This window comes from Coregonus clupeaformis, chromosome 8 (assembly GCF_020615455.1).
Source record: "Coregonus clupeaformis isolate EN_2021a chromosome 8, ASM2061545v1, whole genome shotgun sequence".
NCBI lineage: Eukaryota > Metazoa > Chordata > Actinopteri > Salmoniformes > Salmonidae > Coregonus > Coregonus clupeaformis.
Genome location: NC_059199.1, coordinates 42408303 through 42432136, shown reverse-complemented (window position 1 = coordinate 42432136; position 23834 = coordinate 42408303). Strand labels below are relative to the sequence as shown.

Sequence of the window (23834 nt, the reverse complement as noted above, 5' to 3'; positions counted from 1 at the left end):
AAAATACAAGTTCAGATAGTCGGGCAATTGGTTGACGTGGCACTCAACTATATGTACTGTGAGGAACTCAAACTGAATTCGTGTGTTGATGCTGATATGTAATGAAAAATGTAATTGTTGAAATGATAACCTGAATGTTGTGTAAGATTGGCCGTTTCATGAGACTAACTAGTTGATAACTTTTAAGAGGACCACCGAGTCCTATTTTGCCTGTTATGTAGCCGCTGCGCTAAAAGCTGACTTGAACTTTTTCCCTCTTGTGGAGTTGGTATTTCCTTAGTTCCTAAAATTAAATTGATAATTATTTTGGAAGCGCTCGAGTTTGTTAATATATTGTTCCAAAAGGGCGATTCTGATACCTTTTGGGAAAATATATAATAACTCGAATACCTGAAAAACAATAATAACTTTTGCAAAATAATTCCCAAAATTAAATTGATAATTATTTTAGGAGCGCTCGAGTTTGTTAATATATTGTTCCAAAAGGGCGATTCTGATACCTTTTGGGAAAATATATAATAACTCGAATACCTGAAAAACAATAATAACTTTTGCTAAATAATTCCTAGAATTAAATTGATAATTATTTTAGGAGCGCTCGAGTTTGCTAATATATTCTTCCAAAAGGGCGATTCTGATACCTTTTGGGAAAATATATAATAACTTTCGAATACCTGAAAAACAATAATAACTTTTGCTAAATAATTCCTAGAATTAGATTGATAATTATTTTAGGAGCGCTTGGGTTTGTTAATATATTCTTCCAAAAGGGCGATTCTGATACCTTTTGGGAAAATATATAATAGCTCGAGTACCTGAAAGACAATAATAACTTTTGCAAAATAATTCCTGGGATTAAATTGATGATTGTTTTGGGAGCGCTCGGGTTTGTTAATATATTGTTCCAAAAGGGCGGTTCTGATACCTTTTGGGAAAATATATAATAATTCGAATAATTGAAAAACAATAATACCTTTTGCAAAATAATTCCTAATAATAAAGTATTGAACATTTTTTGTGTACGAGGGTGGGACATCAGAGATAAATCTCAGTCAGCGCCAAGAATACATTGCTGGATTCGGCCAGTGACGGGCTAAGAGCACCAAGATAGTCTAAAAAAAACTGTATAACCATGGCAACCACTACCGTCCCAAAACTCAAGTTTAATGAATATCTAATCAAAGGATAGACGGGAGTGGTGCCGAATGGTTTTTAATTCGATCTAAAAGTTGGTGCGAGAGGAAAAGGCAAATCATCGATCTAAAAACAGACGGAAGAGTGACCTGAAAATCCTGGAGAAATCAACTATTCGTCTTGGCTCAGGAAACCTGATCAGAGCGCGCTCTTCTAAAAAGGTATGCAGAGCCTGTTAAAACGAAATCTTGCATATTGTATTATAGACCAATACCAAATTATGATCAGTAGTACTGAGCGTGAGTATGAATACTTGTTAAATAATTTTCCATCCTAATGAATTAAGGCATACATGAGATATCTGGTACTGTGTTTTATACTAAGGAATTAAGGAATAAGGAATAAGGAATAAGGAATAAAGATAAACGTATCCAGAATGTGTCGAACTACGGATTGACGCATTGGTGGATAAGATTTGACCCACAACTAGATTCCTAAAGGGACCCAGTTTGAACTGAGACCTTTTGCATAAATCCTATTAGGGGAGGTCCTACCCTATAGGTTGCGAGGAGGTAGAAGTTTAACTGTGGCAGAGTTCTAGACATTAGGTGGAGGGAGAGGTATGGTTTTGAGGGACGTCTGGACGCAGATAAACTCGAATCCATGCTTAAAACAGATACATAAGGTGTGTAAAGGAGAAATGAGCAGTGAGAGAGAAAGAGAGAGTTGCGAGGGGAGGGGCTGGAGAGAGCGAAAGTGTGGCTTTTGGAGCGAGGAAAGACTGGAGTTGGCTGGGAACACCACGGGGTGATTATTTGAGAGGTGCCTGTGGGTTTCTGACGAGGGATGAGATGGGTGAGAAAGTAGAGAATATTTACATTTGCATTTTTGGTGATTTGGCAGACGCTCTTGTCCAGAGCGACTTGCAGGAGCGATTGGGGTTGAGTGCCTTGCTCGAGGGCACATCGGCAGATTTTCGCCTGGTCGGCTCGGGGATTGGAACCGGCGACCTCTCGGTTCTTGGCGCGGCGCTACTGATCACTAAGCTGCCTGCCGCCCCATATGAGTTTAAGGTTGTGGCGTTGTTTGATCATGTGATAAGGTTTAATTTGTAATCGGACCATAACTAAAGTGGTTGTAGAAGTAATGTATAGGTAGGGGAGAGCCAATAGGGGGCTCCATTGAACTATTATGGTTTATTTGGCATTTCAATGGCATAAGGTGAAATCTGTATGCATGAGGGGAATTCGATTATGTATTATTATAGTATTATGGACACTCCGTAATAAATAAACTGAACCAAACAAGACGTTACTACAGCAATAGAGAATAGTTAATGTTGTTACGTTAGTTCTTAAACCCGATGATAGAGGAAAATGCAGAACGCTGTTAGAGTGTGTTTTATTTAGGCTACTAGGGTGTTTGAGACGGAAGGGCTGGCTAGACGGGGGGTGATGACGTGGCTGGATGTGCGACGTGAAAGTATTTACTTTGTGAGAATCGTAGATGGTGTGGAGTGACTGGCGATGTCCCTGGTTCGAACACAGGTAGGGACAGTAGACAAAGCTTTCGCAGTGGGGCTATATACCTAGATTACTATGTGGATGTGAAAGGTTGAATTAGATAGCTTAAATAGAAGTATTCTAGAAAAGTCTATGAAAATATGTTATAAGGTTACCATGCGCTCTCCCCGAAGGAGCAAGGGGAGGGTGAGAGACAGTACAGTTCAGATGGTAGGAACATTATTAAATGTATGCTAATCAACGATAGCAAGTATTTGTTTTATTAATTAGGGCATAATCAGAGAGAACAGTTAAATAAATTGAATAGCGAACTGAAATGGTTTAGCGGGAAAATATAAATGTTTGGTACATGTAGCAGAGTTAGGGTAATCAATTAAATAATAATTGTATACTCGAGGAATTTTGAGTGGTTTTATAGATTAGTTATGAGGAATTAGATTGATACAAACAATTATTGATGGGTTAAGACTGGGGATAACCAGGAGAAAGAGATTAGCTCATCTCGTTGGAATGTTGCCAAGGGCTAGGGGAGCAGTAGTGAAGTTAGGCCGTATTTAGGTCATAAAAGTGAGCTACCAAATTAAGGCCTGGCTATTTGTGGTTGTTTTTCAAATTGGGTTTTCAAATAAAAAACAACACACCTAGTATGATGTTTATAAAGCCTTGTTTCAATTTTGGGGGTTTTCAGCAGGTCAAGGGTTATAGGTCTTAAAGGTGCACACAGTGAATTTTATGGATTTTTTAGGTTTTGGCTGAGTTTGGGGTATATATGATTTCTTATGAGAATGAATGTCATGAGGACTTAATGAACACTTGGGATAACTAACATTTATGAAATATTTAGAATAATGGTAATTGTTTAGTATACTATGGGATTAAACAGTTCGTTAAATGATTTCAATGGCCTCTGAACTCTGTTTTAACATTCTGGTGTTAATTAATCATCCACACTAGTACATTCTAAAGGCATGAGAGGAAGACTTTAAGATAGTTTATTTTACTAAGTTGAGGGTAATTTATAGTACTGTGAAAATTGTGAAGAAGATTATAATTTGGTAATAATATATTTGATTTGAACCATAAATAACAGAAGAGAGAGTGGAGGAATGGCAATTGGATAATGAAATACCAATATTAACTAAAGTGATTGTTTAGGTAGGTGGTAATATTGACACATGGCCAAATCATGTGTCAAAGAGGGGGATGGTTGGATTAAATATTAAATATATACGAAGGAGAGGACAAAATACTTTATTAAATATATACGAAGGAGAGGACAAAATACTTAAAAAAACAAACAAACATGTATGATAGTTTATTAACCACACCTGTATGTCAGAGGTTTTGTGCCCCACAGGTGAACTAAAGGAGAAGGTGACCCACTCTATCTAACCAGGAGACTGAATCAGGCCTGGCGGGAAGGGCCCTACCAAGTACTGCCTTTGCCAGCAGAATAGCTGAGAGATCCATCTGGGTGCATGTCACACACTGTACAAAACCAGCTACACCTGACGAACAAACACAGAGTTAGGAGAAAGATCCGATCACCACTATGGTTCGGGGGTTGCCTCCTTAACGAAGATTCCCTTACCCTGTCTGATCATCCCTGTGTGAGTTCGAGTAGAAGGTAAAGCAATGGGTTGGCCTCTGGCATCTGACATGTTCTCAGGGCAAGGGTGGGGATTCACAGGTCTCCCGACGGTAGGTAGCTGTCTGATTGTGGGGGCCATATTCCTAACACACACGGACCCTCCTGTTTCAGCCAGAAGTGGTAGTTAACCTAACACAAGTTGAAAAGGCATAGGAGACAGCTAGACGTAGGGAAAGGGGAAATTCTAGAGTAAACCTCTCTGAGGGAGGTAGTGAGACCGGGGCTGTGATAAAGATAGTGCAAAACTATGGACCTGGAGGAAGTAGTACAGGTGGAAACGGGGTATAGAAATCTTAACCTGTGGTTGGAATGGATTCAGTATACGGGAAAAAAACTATGTCTAAAGAGGACTGTTTTGCCTGTAGGACAGCCAAACCAGGGATAACAACTACTCCGTTCCCCTTGACAGGCTTTAACTCTCTGTCAGGTTTTTCCTCCATGCAAGCCACCTGGGAATGTGGTGAAAGAGTCTTATGGTAACTTGCACTATCTGTTTCCCCCGATAACAAAGTCATCCCGACCTGGGTTGCCTCAGTTTGAAGTCACAGGGGATTCTTATTATTGTTTTTCTAGGACTAGTAAGGATAGGATACAGGGTAGGGCATCTTAGCTCCTGCTCCCACACAGAGAATGTCACACCTAAAGAGACCATGACTAAATCTCTCCTCTTTGTTGCAGCAAGAGGATTATAGGAGCCAAAACCAGGCCCGTGCTGACATCTGATGGATGTGTGGTGATAACTGATTGTGAACTCACCTACATACGCAAACAATCAAACGTGTCAGAGATTGGTGAGTTGTCACATAGAAAGTAGGACCTCCTCCCGGGATCCTTTGATGAAAGGATATATATTGATGGGATCCACAATCAGATCGCAGCTGGGTTTGAATCAAGTATTTTCTGGTGGTCAAACAATTAATAAAAATGTAGATTGGATAAATTATATTTAATATAACCAGCAAAAGATTTATTAACCACACTCGTGATGCAATAAAGGGATTAGCTGAGCAGACAGCGGCAACTAGCTTAATGACATGGCAGAATAGAATAGCTTTAGATATGCTTTTGGCTGAGCGGGACGGGTTTGTGTTCTGTTTGGATATATGTGCTGTACTTTCATCTCCAACAATATAGCACCGGACGGGCCCCGTGACCAAAGCGCTTGAGTGACCATCACCACGCTGGCGAACGAACTGGTTGAGAACTCTGGTATTGATAGCTCCATAAACGGTTGGTTTGATAACGTATTTGGTAAATGGAAAACTATTGTTGTGACTATTCTGGGTGAAGTTATGGCCTCTATGGGTATACTTGTTCTTTGTGGATGTTGCCTTATTTCCTGGCTGAGTGACTGGTTTGGTGAGTACTCTTCTATGGTGGTTACTGGATTTCTGACCCTAGTAATTGTGTTTTTGCTGTTAATGTGTTGTGCTGCTTGCATCGTCCCTTGTCTCAGGAGGTCAGTGGTAGGAGTGGTGCAGGCGTCAGGTATGATGCTGTTGTTACCGGCCCAGGATGATGCAGGTGACTCTGCTACTGACTCTGAGACCAAGCTGGATGATCCATGTTTTGCCTAGTAAAATACATACACGCATTTATTTTCAGTTCTTGCTCATTTATTACCTTACGTTTTTACTAACCACTGTGATTGTTTATTCTTCCTGATGTGAAGGTAAAGGATTCCTGGGTGGCTGGTAGCCAACTCAGTACATGTTAGGTGTAGGGGAGGAATAGAGGGTTAAAATTATTCTTTTTATTTTCTATTAACATTAAATGTTGTGATTTAATTTCCATATCCTGTTATTCTTAAGGGTGATTATACTCTGTTTAGAGTGACACCATAAAATTGTTGGGTTTTATTTTTTGGATCTGTATGTGATGAATAGCTTGGAAGGAATGCATTAATGAGGAGCACTGTACTGATATGGATTGTTTCACATAACAGGCTGATAAGAACACTCTCTCTTTGTTGTCTGTGAAACTGTCCTTGAACATGGGTACATGGAGTACAGTTTTTGGGGGCTCGTCCTTTTGGGTGCTGACTGTTGTACTATTAATAAAAACGTAGATAGAATTAACTGCATACATTAATGTTAAAATTAGGCAATTGGACACAACAAGGTTTTGAGGCGGTGCATGGCCAGTTGGCTGCAACCTCTCTCATGGCTTTCCAAAATCGTATTGCTGTCGACATGCTCCTGGCTGAAAAAGGAGGAGTATGTGCTATGTTTGGTGAACAATGTTGTACCTTTATTCCCAACAATACAGCCACAGATGGCAGTTTGATAATTGCCCTGGAAGGGTTACGAACTCTTAATGGTAAGATGAAGAGCCACTCAGGGGTGGACACTTCAATGTGGGACTCTTGGATGGATGCGTTTGGTAAATATAAAACGCTTGTTTCTTCTATACTTGTATCCATCTCAATTTTGCTGCAATTCTAGTGCTTTGTGGATGCTGTTGCATTCCATGCATACGGACGCTGACAACCAGGATTATAACCACCGCTATTGATCCACATCCTGCAGATAACGGTCAGATGTTTCCTTTGCTTGCTATTGACGATGCTGACCAAGGATATCTGGATGATGAATAGCATTTAAGCTTTTTGTCACGTCTCTTGTGAGACGTGAAGAGGGGAATGTAAAACTTTATCTTCTGATAAAGTTTTCCCTATTTTGCCAATTGCAGCATTTAAGCTTTTGTCACGTCTCTTGTGAGACGTGAAGAGGGAATTAAAACTTTATCTTCTGATAAAGTTTTCCCTATTTTGCCAATTGCAGCATTTAAGCTTTTGTCACGTCTCTTGTGAGACGTGAAGAGGGGGGAATTAAAACTTTATCTTCTGATAAAGTTTTCCCTATTTTGCCAAATTGCAGCATTTCAGCTTTATGTCACGTCTCTTGTGAGACGTGAGGAGGGGGAATCAAAACTTTATCTTCTGATAAAGTTTTCCCTATTTTGCCAATTACACTGTTAGCTTGTGTCACGTCTTAAGTTTTCCTTCTTTACTGTTACTTGGTCACGTCTCTGGGGAGACGTGAAGAGAGGGATTTGTCGTAGTAAATATATAATGTTATAGCTTGGTCTGACTAAAATCTTGTGCATGACCCATCTTGTGTTGGGCCTTTGTATTTAATACAATGCACAAAGACTTCTATCTTGTCGGCCTTATCAGCAGGTGGCTATGGACAACACCCACGCCATAGGTCTCTCAGTTCTCCCAACTCACGACTTCTTGCTCTGAGGACATACACACACACACCCCCACACACACACACACATATACACACACACACACACACACACATCATCATTGTTAAACATACACACACATACACACACACACACACACACACACATACACACACGCACACACACACACACATCATCATTGTTAAACATACACACACACACACACACACACACACACACACACACACACACACATACACACACGCACACACACACACACACACATCATCATTGTTAAGCACACACACACACAAAAACCCCCTTCTCTTAGGCTGAACATCTGAAGACAGAGAACCCGACTCAGAGCCAATGCAATGGAGGTGACCTCGACCAACTCATCAGGACCAATCAGAAGATCAGAACTACTAGAATCAACCTACTTTATTTTATTGTATAAAATGTCAGCACACAATGTTTAGGGGCTCGCTCTCAGATATCTCCCTACGAGGTTGACGAACGGGTCCGTGCACGCGATTTACAGATATCTTTACCTCTGAATAAACTGCCTTATATTATACAATTATCCACCTTGTCCGAAAGTCTCTACTTGGTCTCCGTTCTCCAGTAAACTTGTGATCATCAACAATTGTGAACTTTTCCCTGAAATGAGATGTTGGCATATCAGGGGCTATAGGCTACCTGCATCTAGCTCAGCAAACCATGGCAAAGTTGAATTGCAATTATAAACCCAGATTTTAGTCAGTAGCCTATGCCTATTGAAATAAAAAGTCAATCTCGCAAATAGGCCATTGATAACGGTTTGTAGTCTTAACATCTGGCACATAATAATGGCACAATTGCCAGAAAATAGACTAACATTAGTTTTTTGAAGTTCATCCAAGTGTTTCTTGCACAGAGATTTCGAGATCCAATGTCCAACTTTCATCACTCAAACCATCCTGTCGGATTTATCTATAGTTATGCACATGTGCAAACAGGATTTATTTAAGCAATAAGGCCCGAGGGGTGTGGTATATGGCCAATATACTATGGCTAAGGGCTGTTCTTATGTACAACGCAACGCAGAGTGCTAAGTACACAGCCCTTAGCCTTGGTATATTGGCTATATATCACAAACCCCAAGGTGCCTTTGAGCCCTGAATGCTGAATGCTGATTGGTTGAAAGCCATTGTATATCAGACCGTGTACCACAGAATGACAAAAAAATAATTTGTACTGTTCTAATTACGTTGGTAACCAGTTTATAATAGCAATAAGGCACCTCGGGGGTTTGTGGTAGAGTGCATTCGGAAAGTATTCAGACCCCTTCCCTTTTTCCACATTTTGTTACGTTACAGCCTTATTCTAAAATGGATTAAATAATTATTTTCCTCATCAATCTACACACAATAACCCATAATGTCAAAGTGAAAAAAGGTTTTTAGAAATTTTTGCAAATGTATTTAAAATAAAAAACAGAAATACCTTATTTACATAAGTATTCAGACCCTTTGCGATGAGACTCGAAATTGAGCTCAGGTGCATCCTGTTTCCATTGATCATCCTTGAGATGTTTCTACAACTTGATTGGAATCCACCTGTGGTAAATTCAATTGATTGGACATGATTTGGAAAGGCACACGCCTGTCTATGTAAGTTCCCACAGTTGACAGTGCATGGCAGAGCAAAAACCAAGCCATGAGGTCAAAGAAATTGTCCGTAGAGCTCCGAGACAGCATTGTGTTGAGGCACAGATTTGGGGAAGGGTGCCAAAAAAATTTCTGCAGCATTGAAGGTCCCCAAGAACATAGTGGCCTCCATCATTCTTAAATGGAAGAAGTTTGGAACCACCAAGACTCTTCCTAGAGCTGGCCGCGCAGCTAAACTGAGCAATCGGGGAACCCGATGGTCACTCTGACAGAGCTCCAGAGTTCCTCTATGGAGATGGGAGAACCTTCCAGAAGGACAACCATCTTTGCAGCACTCCACCAATCAGGCCTTTATGGTAGAGTGGCCAGACGTAAGCCACTCCTCAGTAAAAGGCACATGACAGCCCGCTTGGAGTTTGTCAAAAGGCACCTAAAGGACTCTCAGACCATGAGAAACCAGATTCTCTGGTCTGATGAAACCAAAATTGAACTCTTTGGCCTGAATGCCAAGCGTCATGTTTGGAGGAAACCTGGCACCATCCCTACGGTGAAGCATGGTGGTGGCAGCATCATGCTGTGGGGATGTTTTTCAGCGGCAGGGACTGGGAGACTAGTCAGGATTGAAGGAAAGATGAAGGGTGCAAAGTACAGAGAGATTCTTGATAAAAACCTGCTCCAGAGTGCTCAGGACCTCAGACTGGAGCAAAGGTTCACCTTCCAACAGGACAACGGCCCTAAGCACACAGCCAAGACAACGCAGGAGTGGCTTCGGGACAAGTCTCTGAATGTCTTTGAGTGGCCCAGCCAGAGCCTGGACTTGAACCCGATCTAACATTCCTGGAGAGATCTGAAAATCGCTGTGGAGTGACGCTCCCCATCCAACCTGACAGAGCTTGAGAGGATCTGCAGAGAAGAATGGGAGAAACTCCCCAAATGCAGGTGTGCCAAGCTTGTAGCGTCATACCCAAGAAGACTTGTAATCGCTGCCAAAGGTGCTTCAACAAAGTACTGAGTAAAGCGTCTGAAGACTTATGGAAATGTGATATTTCCGGTTTTTTTATTTTCTAAATTTTCTAAAATGTCTAAAAACCTGTTTTTGCTTTGTAATTATGGGGTATTGTGTGTAGATTGATGAAGGGGAAAAAAACGATTTAATTCATTTTAGAATAAGGCTGTAATGTAACAAAATGTGGAAAAAGTCAACTGGTCTGAATACTTTCCGAATGCACTGTATATGGCCAATATACCATGGCTAAGGGCTATGTGCTAAGAACAGCCCTTAGCCGTGGTATATTGGCCATATACCACACCTCCTCGGGCATTATTGCTTAATCATAGCAGTCAAAACAAATTAAATCAACAGTGATCGATGGAAAATGATCTGGAGAGTTTAGTAAGGATTTATCTTTTCTCTTGCGACATTCTTAAACTCGCAAGAATTATTATTTTGATGGAAAACAGAATTTTGCTTCATAGCCTAGGTTGTTAAAAATGACTTCGATATTCCTTCTTAATTTGCTTGATAACATTATGGGAGAAGGGTTTATTGGATAAATGTGGCTACTCTTCTCTTGCTGCGAAAAAAGTTGCAATGCCTTGTGGGATGGTTTTCAGAGGTCGTTAGTAAATAAAGTTTAGCTAGACCACATTTTACCTAGACCTGGCAACCCTGGTGTATATGTTAGATACCTCTCGCTCTGAACAGCGACAACTGACCCCGCGTCCGTCTGTAGACACAGGGCGGCAGCTTTTGCACAACACAGCCAGCTAGGTAGATTGCTAACGTTAGCTGTATGATCTAGCTAGCATCCAATATCTGGTATAAAACGATTTTCTCATTATTTGACATTATCGTTGACATGTCGGCCTTTTCAGAGGCAGCTTTGGAGAAGAAATTATCGGAGCTTAGCAATTCCCAACAAAGTGTCCAGACTCTGTCACTGTGGCTTATACATCATAGAAAACACTCGAAGACCATCGTCAACGTTTGGTTCAACGAATTGAAAAAAGGTAATGTTAGCTAGCTAAAATATATTAATCAATATTAACATGTATCTCCAAGTTTTGTTCAGTTAGCTATGAATGATTAACGTACACAATCTAAGTGTAGCTAACTAGCTAACGTTAGATAACATTTTATGTTTGTTTACTTGCAAAGGTTACTGTGTAGCTAGCCAGCGCTTTCATTAGACCACATCCCAACCAACTAATGTTAGCTACTAGCTAGCTATGTCATTAACTTTTCTCTAATCTAAATGACGTCAGTTTGTTAGTAAAGTATTGAACCGCCAGTAACTGTAGCTAGATGGCTTTGTGGCTAAACTTTTTTGCTAATCGTGTAGTTATTAATGCTTACTATCTAGCTATTTAACTTAACTTTAGTTTGTTAGCTAGCTAGCTCTCTCCTCTCTCAACAGTGCCAGGGTGGGGTAGTCATCGTCACACGGTGGAGGCATGTCCACAATCAAGCGTAGAGGTTAACAATCCCCCTGTTAAGGTCTTGCTTGTATGGTTAACTAGACTGACACGAGGCCCCATTCAGGCCACTCAGCTGCAACCTAGCTACGTTACCTCACAAGTCTAGTCCTTCTAAAGTTTACATTTAGTTGGATGCCTAGCTAATTTGTATCTCAATAAAGTTACGTCATTGGAGTGATTGCTCAGATAGTGAATGAGATTGCAATAGCTACTAGTTAGTCATTTGAGTCCTAAAACCAGGCAATCTTGTTACAGCTAAAGAGCCCCTCGCATTGGGACCATACTTCACTGTCAGACATTTCCTACTAAATTGTTCCATTTAAAAGCAGGGTAAGGTAGCTAACCCACATGTGACCAAGGGTCAGCATTGCTGCCCATCAACGTTTACACATGTAGTTAGGTTATATGTGCTGCATGCACCTGCTCAAAAAGTGCCTATCCACGAACTTCTCTGCATCACTGCACATGAGGGATGGGCTATATTTGTGAAATGTTGTCTGCAAAATAGGGTGACAGACCGACATTAGCCTACCTATTTGACTCATCTAGGCCTACATTCCCTGCTTTGCCAATAAAAGTTCACAATAAAATGAAGACCTAGAAACACAAATATGACCTTTGTATCTAAGGATTTCTCAGACTACACTGCCACAAGGTCTCAATGTGTGAATACCTTTGGGAACCTGTTATGACTGCCAAATTCACTTATAGAAAGGTGCAGGGTGGCTTTCAAGTTTTTGTTGTTGATTGGGTTCAGGTCATTTGTGGTGTTTTGCCATGTGAAATTGGTGATCAGTTCACAGATGTTGAGTGTTTCATTTCAAACATAATGCTTAAAATGTACTAGGGAAGAAGACAATCTGCATTGGCATAAATCTTACCTAGTAAAATCAATTTACCTGGTCAAATAAGGTTTTTAAAACCCCATCTGTTGTGGATGACATTAACCTATCTTATCTAGCCTACTGCATAGATATAAATGTATGAGGTCTGAGCTTGTGTGCTAGCTAGTTGGTTAGGAGTGGTATTTTGATGCACGCTCTCGGTTTTCCTTTGGGTAACAGAGCCTAATGATATCCCAGTTGGACCTCTGTATTTTGGGAGCTGCTGACTCTTTTCTGTGGACTGGGAATAGCATTGGATGTCTTCTAATTTCTCTGCCTCAGAGGGTTCTCTGTAGCCGACTCGTGGTTAGAGTTGTGGTCTCATTTTCTAGGTTTCTTATTTCCTGTTTCTTTGTCATCACTGTGCTTGGTGTTTGATGCTCACTAACCACAAATCACAAAAAGGGCTGTCTCTGGCTTCAAGTCCTTATGAACAGCTATGAAGTCTGATTTTGTGCTGTGTACAGTCAGTGATTGTCTAAATCTCCAATGCCGACAATTCACAGTTCAGTGTCGGTAGATCAAAGCTGTGAGCCATTGCAAAGGATGCATCTAGGCCCTCTTTCTAGACTCTTGCACATTAATGGAGCTGGGGTTTAAATTAGATAAGTGGTGTGCAGTTCCTAAAATGTCCTCTTTTTCATAAGGGCTCCTTGTCACCATGGTGAGTGAGTGAGTGTGTGTGTGTGTGTGTACAGGGCAGTGGCTTGGGGAGATGGGCCCAGTCGTGTCACTTGGGGCTGATTTGCTCTCTCAATACATGAACCAGGAAGAGGCATGTCCAGCTTTGCGTTTATTTTCTTAGCCTTGGAGCAAGAATAACCCCCATCCTCCTAGAGACAGATCTTCCTCATACCATAGAGCTATATAACACCACCTGTTTATCAACTGCATTATAATGTGTGGGCTATGTAGATTAGGCTATATTATGCAGCGTCATACTTTTCTGCTCTTATAGTCAGCCAGTGTTGGCATGTTAAGGCCTAAGTGGGCTCTAAGTTAATTTTGTGTAGTCTGTCTGAGTGTCAAGAAAGGTATCCTGAGGTGAAGCTCAGCAGATGTATTTGTTGACACTTGCCTGTGTTGCTAGGCTTTGTGTAGTTTAACTCTGCTCTGAATCAGTTTCCCACAGTTGACTGATCTCTGTCTGCAGCCAAGGTATCCAGGAAGCTCACCTTCCTCTACCTCGCCAACGACGTCATCCAGAACAGCAAGAAGAAAGGACCCGAGTTCACCCAGGACTTTGCTCCTGTCATTGTTGATGCCTTCAAACATGTGTCCAGGTGAGGGGTGAGATGCACAGTCAAATCTGTCTCCCACTGTTTTCCCTACAGTAGTAATTGGGGCATGAGCCTGTTGATGGTAATTAGATGTGTGTGTACGTGCAGGGAAGGAGAGGACGGCTGTAAGAAACAGCTGGGCCGGGTTCTGTCCATCTGGCAGGAGAGAGCTGTGTATGAAAACAACCTGCTGGACCAGCTCTCACGCGTCCTGCGTAAGTACCCTCCTAACCAAGACACCTCTGGTTTGTTTCACCCCTCTAAGTGGCTTCCTCGTCTGAAAACATGGTGCTTTCTCTCCATGTCCTCCATCTACTCTGATCTGAAAACATGGTGCTTTCTCTCCATGTCCTCCATCTACTCTGATCTGAAAACACGGTGCTTTCTCTCCATGTCCTCCATCTACTCTGATCTGAAAACACGGTGCTTTCTCTCCATGTCCTCCATCTACTCTGATCTGAAAACATGGTGCTTTCTCTCCATGTCCTCCATCTACTCTGATCTGAAAACATGGTCCTTTCTCTCCATCTACTCTGATCTGAAAACAGTCCTTTCTCTCCATGTCCTCCGATCTGAAAACATAGTGCTTTCTCTCCATCTACTCTGATCTGAAAACATAGTATGCTTGAAAGGAGGTATTGACATTCCCTAGTCATTACTTCACATAAGTGAGTGTCAATAAAGGATGTGAAATAGTATTGTGCCATCTTCTTTCCATCTCTCTCTGTTCCCATGATCGCTCACCCTGTATATATGTTCCACAGTGGGAGAGAAGAAGGCCAAGAAGAGGCCGTATGAGGAGATTCAACTGGAAGACCTGGACTTGGCCTCCCAAAGCTCCCCCGCAGAGCCCCCACAGGTACAGGCCAACCCAACACCTCACAGGGGGGTGTAATAGCTAGATTAATTTGACCAAACAGGTTATTTTTCGTTGCATTTACCTCTTAGTATCCCACCTAACTGAATAGTTCTTGTATCCACATGGCTTTGTTAAGACATTGCTTTGTTAGTTCTTTGTTTTAGAGGTTTGGTCTACTTTCTGACTGCAATGTGGGACTCTCCTCCTTTATCCCCCTGTCGCTGTAATTTCTTCCTTCTCCTTTTCCTCTCCATTTTCCTGTCCTGCCTTTTCTTCACACCGTGCTCCCCGTCTCTCCTCTCCCCATCTTCCCTCTTTTTCTACCTCTCCTCTACCTGCCCCTTCCTTCCTCGGCAGACGGCAGAGTTAATCCGGGCCCTGCAGGAGCTGGAGAATGCAGCCTCTGGGGACTCGGCACTGCGCCAGCGAATCTCCTCCTTGCCTGCTGAGGTGCAGGACACATCTCTGCTGCACAGGATCACGGGTAGGCCCTGGCACACACCTCTATCCCACACTACCATTAGCTACAGTCAGCCATGCTCCAGATCATTTTCATTTCATTTTACCTTTATTTAACTAGGCAAGTCAGTTAAGAACAAATTCTTATTTCCGATGACGACCTACACCGGCCAAACCCGGACAACGCTGGGCCAATTGTGCGCCGCCCTATGGGACTCCCAATCACGGCCGGTTGTGATACAGCCTGGAATCGAACCAGGGGGTCTGTAGTGACGCCTCAAACACTGAGATGCAGTGCCTTAGACCTCTGCGCCACTCGGGAGAATGCTGTTGTTGGAAGGGGTGGGGGGGTACAGGATGCTGACCCCTGCAGTTGACCCAGCTGTGTGTAGCCTAGTTTCTGGAAGTGAACGGACCGTGTTAGTGCTGTCCTCTGGAAAAACAACAACCGAGATACCATGCTACATAGAAACACTACTTACAGTCAGTTAAACAGTGAAACAAACCCTACATCGGGTTTATTGTCACATTCACAGGATAGGTGCAGTGTAATGTGTTAAACATATTGGGCTCTATTTTAACAAACCTAACGCGATGGTTAATCTAAGTGCAGGCGGTAGCGCTATAGGTTCAGGGGTGTGTCAGAAATATTTTTGCTATTTTCACTTACAATTATCTGTACACTTACTGGCGTTGGCACAAAAGGGCTGGATTTTGATGAATAAACACGTTGTGGGTGTGTCGAGGCTTGGCCCCTCACTGGCCAATCAGAATGTGCTCCATTGCTAAATATGTGGTTGCTTCAAGTTGTGTATTTACGGTCTTTTATATATTGCCTTGGAATCAACTCCAATTCCAATGTTAGTCCGTTATAGTTTGCTAAATGGCTTACAGAAACGAAATAACATAATGTAGACCTATCTTGGCAAAATAGTTAACTTGAAGCCATTTGCAGTCCACATTGTTCTAAGTAATTGCATGGCTTCAATAGCATTCACACTTGTATAGGGGCTAGGCCTACTGTAAATTGCATTATGGCTGAGCATGGACATGCCAAACATTGTAAAAAAAGCAAGATTAAATTCATTATTGATAAGGCCTAAAAAGAGAACAAATAATTATAATCAAGTTCTAAACAAAACAACTTGTTTTAAATAGGCTATGTCACTCTTACAGGCACCATCATTTCTCCCCGTGGGCATATATTATTGAAACAACGCACATCCAAACTTTTTCACAGTAGCTGGACAAAGATCCAATATAAATAGAAAGGGAGAATGTCCTCTCACCGTTCTACTGCTCCCAAATAGACCTATGTTTTATGAACATCATTGGAACCATCTTACAGATCAGATCACATTCTCACATCTCCAGAAGTTGCATGCGCGCCATGGACGTTGTAACCATAAAACCTGGTGAATCGTTCTAATAAGATTGTAATAAAAGTTTACCAAAAAATACAAGCAATCAGTAAAAAATGTTTTACAACAACAGTGAAAATGTAAAATGTAATGATATCATAAAATCTCTAGGATAAAAAATACAGGCATTGCTGTTGAACCAGCCTTCGTTATAGGAGGCCTAAGGGAGGGCTTGCTGTTGAACCAGCCTTCGTTATAGGAGGCCTAAGGGAGGGCTTGGGTTTTGAACATATGAAACCGAAAACAAGCCATTGTTGCAGGTTACAGATAACTTCTAAATACAAGGTTCACCGGTATTCACAGAGGTTCTCGTTTCATGATGGCATGGACACATAGCCTGGAGGGGGTTTTACGCACTTCCAAAACGGGACCTGCATGGCTAAAATAATGTGGGCCTGCCTACAATGCATAGATAAAAAGGGAGTGTCAGATCACTGTTTTACTCCTCTCAAATGTTATATTTGAATAAAGCTTTGGTGATTTAAGATGTATTTCCAAGCGGTCTCAGGAGCCAAACCCTTTATCAACAGTCTTGACTACTTCGCGATTGCATTGGGCAGGACAAAAAAAAGCCTTCATTGTGAGAAGGGGAGGCTATGCTTGGTTAAATAAAGTGAAATGGGAAACATAAAGGCACCAAAATCACATTAAGCTACTCTTGTTCCATGCGCATATGGGCAGTGTGCATCATAGCTGGATAGGCTGCGTTTCCGCTGTCAAAATTAATGCCATAACCAACTGCATTACCGCTAAAACCAGCTTTTGGTTGTCCTTAAATATCCCTATCAGCGCTGCCTGAAAATAGCACTTTGGATCATCTTTTTAAGGACACACCTCAAATATTTCCACCCCTCCCATCTGAGCACAAGCGAGCTGATATAAGACAGGTAAATTGCTGAACCTGGCGTTAGGGAAGGAAAATGCCAGTTTTTACATAACGAAATGGCAAAATAACGTGCGTTTTAACACTAGCGCCGCCTTAACGCCAGCCGAAAATAGAGCCCATTGTATATTAGTTGGCCCTACAATTAGCAAATCTCTCAACCACATGATACAGTGACGGAAAAAAGTATTTGATCCCCTGCTGATTTTGTACGTTTGCCCACTGACAAAGAAATGATCAGTCTATAATTTTAATGGTAGGTTTATTTGAACAGTGAGAGACAGAATAACAACAACAAAATCCAGAAAAACGCATGTCAAAAATTTTATAAATTGATTTGCATTTTAATGAGGGAAATAAGTATTTGACCCCTCTGCAAAACATGACTTAGTACTTGGTGGCAAAACCCTTGTTGGCAATCACAGAGGTCAGACGTTTCTTGTAGTTAGCCACCAGGTTTGCACACATCTCAGGAGGGATTTTGTTCCACCCCTCTTTGCAGATCTTCTCCAAGTCATTAAGGTTTCGAGGCTGACGTTTGGCAACTCGAACCTTCAGCTCCCTTCACAGATTGTCTATGGAATTAAGGTCTGGAGACTGGCTAGGCCACTCCAGGACCTTAATGTGCCTCTTCTTGAGACACTCCTTTGTTGCCTTGGCCGTGTGTTTTGGGTCATTGTCATGCTGGAATACCCATCCACGACCCATTTTCAATGCCCTGGCTGAGGGAAGGAGGTTCTCACCCAAGATTTCACGGTACATGGCCCCGTCCATCGTCCCTTTGATGCGGTGAAGTTGTCCTGTCCCCTTAGCAGAAAAACACCCCCAAAAGCATAATGTTTCCACCTCCATGTTTGACGGTGGGGATGGTGTTCTTGGGGTCATAGGCAGCATTCCTCCTCCTCCAAACACGGCGAGTTGAGTTGATGCCAAAGAGCTCGATTTTGGTCTCATCTGACCACAACACTTTCACCCAGTTCTCCTCTGAATCATTCAGATGTTCATTGGCAAACTTCAGACGGCCCTGTATATGTGCTTTCTTGAGCAGGGGGACCTTGCGGGCGCTGCAGGATTTCAGTCCTTCACGGCGTAGTGTGTTACCAATTGTTTTCTTGGTGACTATGGTCCCAGCTGCCTTGATCAATGACAATATCCTCCTGTGTAGTTCTGGGCTGATTGCTCACCGTTCTCATGATCATTGCAACTCCACGAGGTGAGATCTTGCATGGAGCCCCAGGCCGAGGGAGATTGACAGTTATTTTGTGTTTCTTCCATTTGCGAATAATCGCAACAACTGTTGTCACCCTCTCACCAAGCTGCTTGGCGATGGTCTTGTAGCCCATTCCAGCCTTGTGTAGGTCTACAATCTTGTCCCTGACATCCTTGGAGAGCTCTTTGGTCTTGGCCATGGTGGAGAGTTTGGAATCTGATTGATTGATTGCTTCTGTGGACAGGTGTCTTTTATACAGGTAACAAGCTGAGATTAGGAGCACTCCCTTTAAGAGTGTGCTCCTAATCTCAGCTCGTTACCTGTATAAAAGACACCTGGGAGCCAGAAACCTTTCTGATTGAGATGGGGTCAAATACTTATTTCCCTCATTAAAATGCAAATCGATTTATAACATTTTTGACATGCGTTTTTCTGGATTTTTTTGTTGTAATTCTGTCTCTCACTGTTCAAATAAACCTACCATTAAAGTTATAGACTGATCATTTATTTGTCAGTGGGCAAACGTACAAAATCAGCAGGGGATCAAATACTTTTTTCCCCTCACTGTAAGTCCCACCTCTGTCAGCCACAACTGACGAAGGGCTGTTATGTTGGGGATGTAATTTACCCAACAATGCTCATTGGACACACACCCACAAGTATGTCTTACTATACTTGATTTTCCCTAACCCATAAACCTTACCCTAACCTTAACCCCTAAGCCTAAAATATCATTTTTACAAGTGAGGACCGGCAAAATGTCATCACTTCTGAATTTTAGTTGGTTTGCTATTTTTGTGAGGCCTTCTGGTACTCACAAGTATAGTAAAACGTGTATATACACAAACACACACATCAGTGCTTGATATCATTTGTCATCATTGAACTCTGTGTTGTTGTTTTTATCGCACTGCTTTGCTTTATCTTGGCCAGGTCGCAGTTGTAAATGAGAACTTGTTCTCAACTGGCTTACCTGGTTAAATAAAGGTGAAATAAAAAAAATGTGCCCCAATGAACCATTTTAAGTTAAAGCATTCTCTCCCCCTCCTCTGTGTGTCTCAGATAAAGAGCAGGGTGAGCGCCTGTCCAGGCTGGTGGAGGAGGCGTGCATGCTGTTGGCGGACTTCAGCGGCCGTTTGGCGGCGGAGATCGACGACCGGCGGCAGCTCACGCGCACGCTCACCCTGTTTCTACACAGCCAGAGGGACGGCCTGGCCCAGAACGAGCAGAAACTACAAGTGTGTAAATAGCACCTTCCTTTTTTCACTACACATCCTTTTCTGTCATCCTCCGTCTTCATTGTGTCTATCCGTCTGTCTCGCATGTTGTTTCATTCACTCTTTGTGTGTTTCTGTTTCTGTAGCATGTATTTTCCTCTTGTGTCCTGTATCATTTCACCCTTTCAAGTGGTATGTTTTGCATCTCACCATTTCCCCCATGGTTAGTACAGGCCCGAAGGCTTTAGCAAAGATGACATCTCACTCCATTGCTTGCAAAATGACTACACACTTTCCATTGGTTTCTAATACACTGTGGAGAAAATAAACTGTTTTGTAATTGCTGAATGCTTAACTGTCCAGCCTTTACCCACAGGAACTGAGCAAGATCAAGTCTTCTGGTCTATGTATCTGCAGTGTATCTGCAGTTCAACAAATCTCTCTTGTAATAAAGAAAAATAAAAGAGAAAATAAAACTGAATCTGTGAGTGCTGTTATTTGATGCTACTTGTGTTTGTACTGGTGGGGGTTGCATTGCATTACTCCAGTCCAATTTATTGACTTTACTTTTGAGTGTCATTATATTAAATACATTTTCATTAAACACTATTCTATTAAGCATAAAAACAATCAAACTTCACCTGTTATGTTATTACATAAGATATTTTTTCTATAACTAAAACACATTTTAAAAACCCAGTTTTGATTCATAAACGGATACTTCATGACTTCAACAAAATAACACAAAACTAGAGCAGAAAAATTGAATGCTATTAAAATTTGTACTCCGTAACAGTAGCCTCAAATGTACAATATGAGTAAAATGTCTTATGCCTCTTACAATAATTTGGAAACTCAATGCACACAGTTAAGAGTTATTACAGACAGGCCCCTGTGACATTTGTCCATTTATTTGAAATGAAGTGCATTCAGAGATGGCTAGTGTTTTATAAACTGAACCTAACATTAAAAAGAATATTATTCTTACTCATACTGCGGTAGTTAAAATGCCATTGAAGGTATTTTCAGCAAGTGTAAGTTATATTCATAGTTTGACTGCAAATATTATTTTTGTTTCTTCTCAATTTGAATTGTCAAGCCCCTGAACCAGAGGTGGGCAGCTCTGGTCCTGGAGGGCTGCATTATGTGCAGGCTTTTGTTTCCGCCCAGCAATAACACACCAAATCGTCCCTAGTAATAAGTCTTCCCTAATCATTTAGACCACAATTAGTTTAATCAGGTGTGTTAGTTGGGCTGGAATAAAAAGCTGAACTCTGCAGCTCCCCAGGACTAGAGTTGTCCACCCCCTGTTCTAAACACATGCCTTCTAGTGACAGGGCTATTAGCGTTTGGCTATTTTCTGGCTTACCTTGTGTTCTGGGTTCAGAGTGGTTTTACTCTCCCACATTGAGGATAGAGGTCGATTACATTACTGGGTAAATACTAGCGTAGGGGAGTCCGACATTTCAGTTAAGGGGTTGTTTGTCAAACTGGGGCTTGGTTACAGGCCTTAGCATATCCTTGACTTGCCTATAAGGTTGAATTTCTCCTATACTGTACTATTGATTAGGCTTTTAGCCTTTTTGAATAGTTAGATTAGTCATACTGCCCTAAAAATAGGAGCTAAGGAAACACCTCTGTTTTTCTCTGTAGCAAATAAATGAATAGATCGAACACTAGTATTTCTGTCACTTGAAATGTAATGAAATGATTTCATAGCTCACAACTTTAATGACAGAATGGTTATAGTAAAGGTCTTTCAAAAATATTTACCTTGCCATCCCTCTGATTCTGATGTGAGGATGATGGTTTTCATGAAAAATAAGCAAAATACCAACACACACACCAATAATATAAAACTACTCACAACTCACTTTTTCATTAAAAATGTTATTTTAGCCACTTATATAAAAGTAAATCGGGCTTCACAATGAAACAGAAATTATTGAATGTCATCAGTTTACTATGATGTGCCCAAGTTCCTTTGTAAATCCACCCTTTCCTAACCATTGTGCTACAAGGTTCACAACTAGCTACAAGGTTTACAGTGAACTCCAAGATGAAGATGTCTAACAATTGAACAGCATATCCAACTCCAAATATAATGTTGTACAAAAAAAGTGTCACATTATTCTTCACACCTATTCTTGTTGTTTCAGGAGTACAAGCGCAAGCTGGCGCGGGTGACCCAGGTACGGAAGGATCTACGTTCTCATCTCAGCAACCTACCAGACCTTTCTGTGCTCCCCAGTGTGACCGGCGGACATTTGCACCTGCCCTCATTGGGCGTCGAGCTTTATGACCCCACAGCCTGACAGCTCACCTGTGCTTCCCATCCCTGACCGACCACCCACCCTCTGATTGACACATCTCTCGCCCTATCATTTAACATGTGGACATCACTTCACTTAGTGGACATCGAAGTCACTTAGTAACCTTTGATTGACGCATCTCCCAACCTATCATTGGCCATATGCTTCTTGCCATTGCGCTACTGTTTGACGTAGGTTCTCTCATCCAATCTTTCCCCATGTAGTCATGTTTATCAAATACCTCTCTTACCCATCATCATGTAACCCTCCCTTTGGTACAGTATATCTCCCTTCTATTCTCTTCACAATAGATCACTCTGATTGGTATAGTATATATAATTTGCGTCCACATCTAATGCTATTTAATGAAGGGTATGACCCATGTTTTCCATACCTAATGCACTCTCTTTCTTCCCCTCTGTTCTTCCTCTGAATACATATACTGGTTTGGTGATTCCCCCTTGGCTTTCACTGACAGTCTTTCCATGCAGAGGAGGCTGGTGGGCGGAGCTATAGGAGGACAGGCTCATTGTAATGGCTGGAATGGAATAAATGGAACGGAGTCACACGTGGTTTCCATGTGTTTGATACTGTTCCATTAATTCCATTCCAGTCATTACAATGAGCCGTCCTCCTATAGCTCATCCCACCAGCCTCCTCTGTTCCCATGATATTCCTCTTCTGTTTCCCCTATCCACCTAACCCCAACCTCTTCAAAATGGTCAGGAAGATATTGTTGTGATATTATTTTTGTATTTATAGTGAATTTAGATAGCACCAGAAATTGTATAATGCAGTAGTCCTAATGAATACATCCCCTCAGTGTGGTATAATTATAATCAGCTGCAGTATTTTGATAATGAACAATTATCATCTTTCTGCGTTCTTTTATAACTGCTATAAGTCGTATTCCCATTATGTGGACACAGCTCACTAGGTCTTAGATCTTGCTCTCGGGGGCTTCACTAATAGCAGGGATTGTTACTGTTCAAGTTCTATATTAATGGCCTTAAAATAATTAAGCCTGTTCAGAAAAGTTATTTTGTCCAGATTTAATTGTGAAATCTTCTTGAAAATGAAATGGACAAGTTGGAAAATGTAAAAGTAACAAGTTTGAATATGTTTTTTTGAGAAAGCGCTTAAGAAAACAAAAACATGCATTGTTCATTGTAAACATTGTTCTTAAAGCAGTAACCAGTTTCTTTCTTAGTTTTAGCACATAGACAAAGTTGCATGTAAATACTAGGAACTAATTGGTTTTATCTGTCAGTCTTGTATCGTCATTATGGGCTTGCCAAGACACACTCTTAGAAACAAAGGTTCTGGATAGAACCAAAAAGTGTTCTATGCTTGCTTCATATATGGCACCCCTTAAGGTTCTATATAGAATCGAAATTGGTCCCAATGGTTCTATATGTAACCCATTTTGGTTCTATATAGAGCCCTTTTGTAGGGTTCTCGGATCAGAACCCCAGGGGTTCTTCACTGAACCAAAATGGGTTACATATAGAACCCTTGGGACCAATTTCAGTTCTATATAGAACCTTAAGGGGTGCCATATATGAAGCAAGCATAGAACACTTTTTGGTTCTATCCAGAACCTTTTTTTCTAAGAGTGCATGGTAGTCATTCCAATAAATGCCTGTGTCTCATTGCAGACGCATCTCTATAGAAGTTTG

General features: G+C 41.5%; 1 protein-coding gene across 2 annotated transcripts; it reads left to right on the top strand.

The window, feature by feature from the left end:
* Window positions 1-10801: 10801 nt before the first annotated feature.
* On the top strand, window positions 10802-22718 carry LOC121572072 (regulation of nuclear pre-mRNA domain-containing protein 1A-like). Of its 2 annotated transcripts, none has more exons than XM_045222023.1 (7): window positions 10802-11162; window positions 13668-13797; window positions 13903-14009; window positions 14559-14653; window positions 15011-15137; window positions 19689-19864; window positions 20207-20324. In XM_045222023.1, the coding sequence occupies exons 1-7, from the start codon at window positions 11012-11014 to the stop codon at window positions 20303-20305; spliced, it is 885 nt and encodes a 294-aa protein (XP_045077958.1). In that variant the 5' UTR covers window positions 10802-11011; the 3' UTR covers window positions 20306-20324. The 2 variants fall into 2 exon arrangements, with proteins under 2 accessions (XP_045077958.1, XP_041739887.1); XM_041883953.2 differs by lacking the exon at window positions 20207-20324 and adding an exon at window positions 22003-22718 and having other exon boundaries at window positions 10803-11162.
* Window positions 22719-23834: the final 1116 nt, after the last annotated feature.

Coding starts and splice junctions, on each gene's coding strand:
- LOC121572072 (XM_041883953.2), top strand. CDS start 11,012: ATGTCGGCCTTTTCAGAGGCAGCTTTGGAGAAGAAATTATCGGAGCTT. Junction 11,163..13,667: donor GTTCAACGAATTGAAAAAAG/GTAATGTTAGCT, acceptor CTCTGTCTGCAG/CCAAGGTATCCAGGAAGCTC. Junction 14,010..14,558: donor CCAGCTCTCACGCGTCCTGC/GTAAGTACCCTC, acceptor TATGTTCCACAG/TGGGAGAGAAGAAGGCCAAG.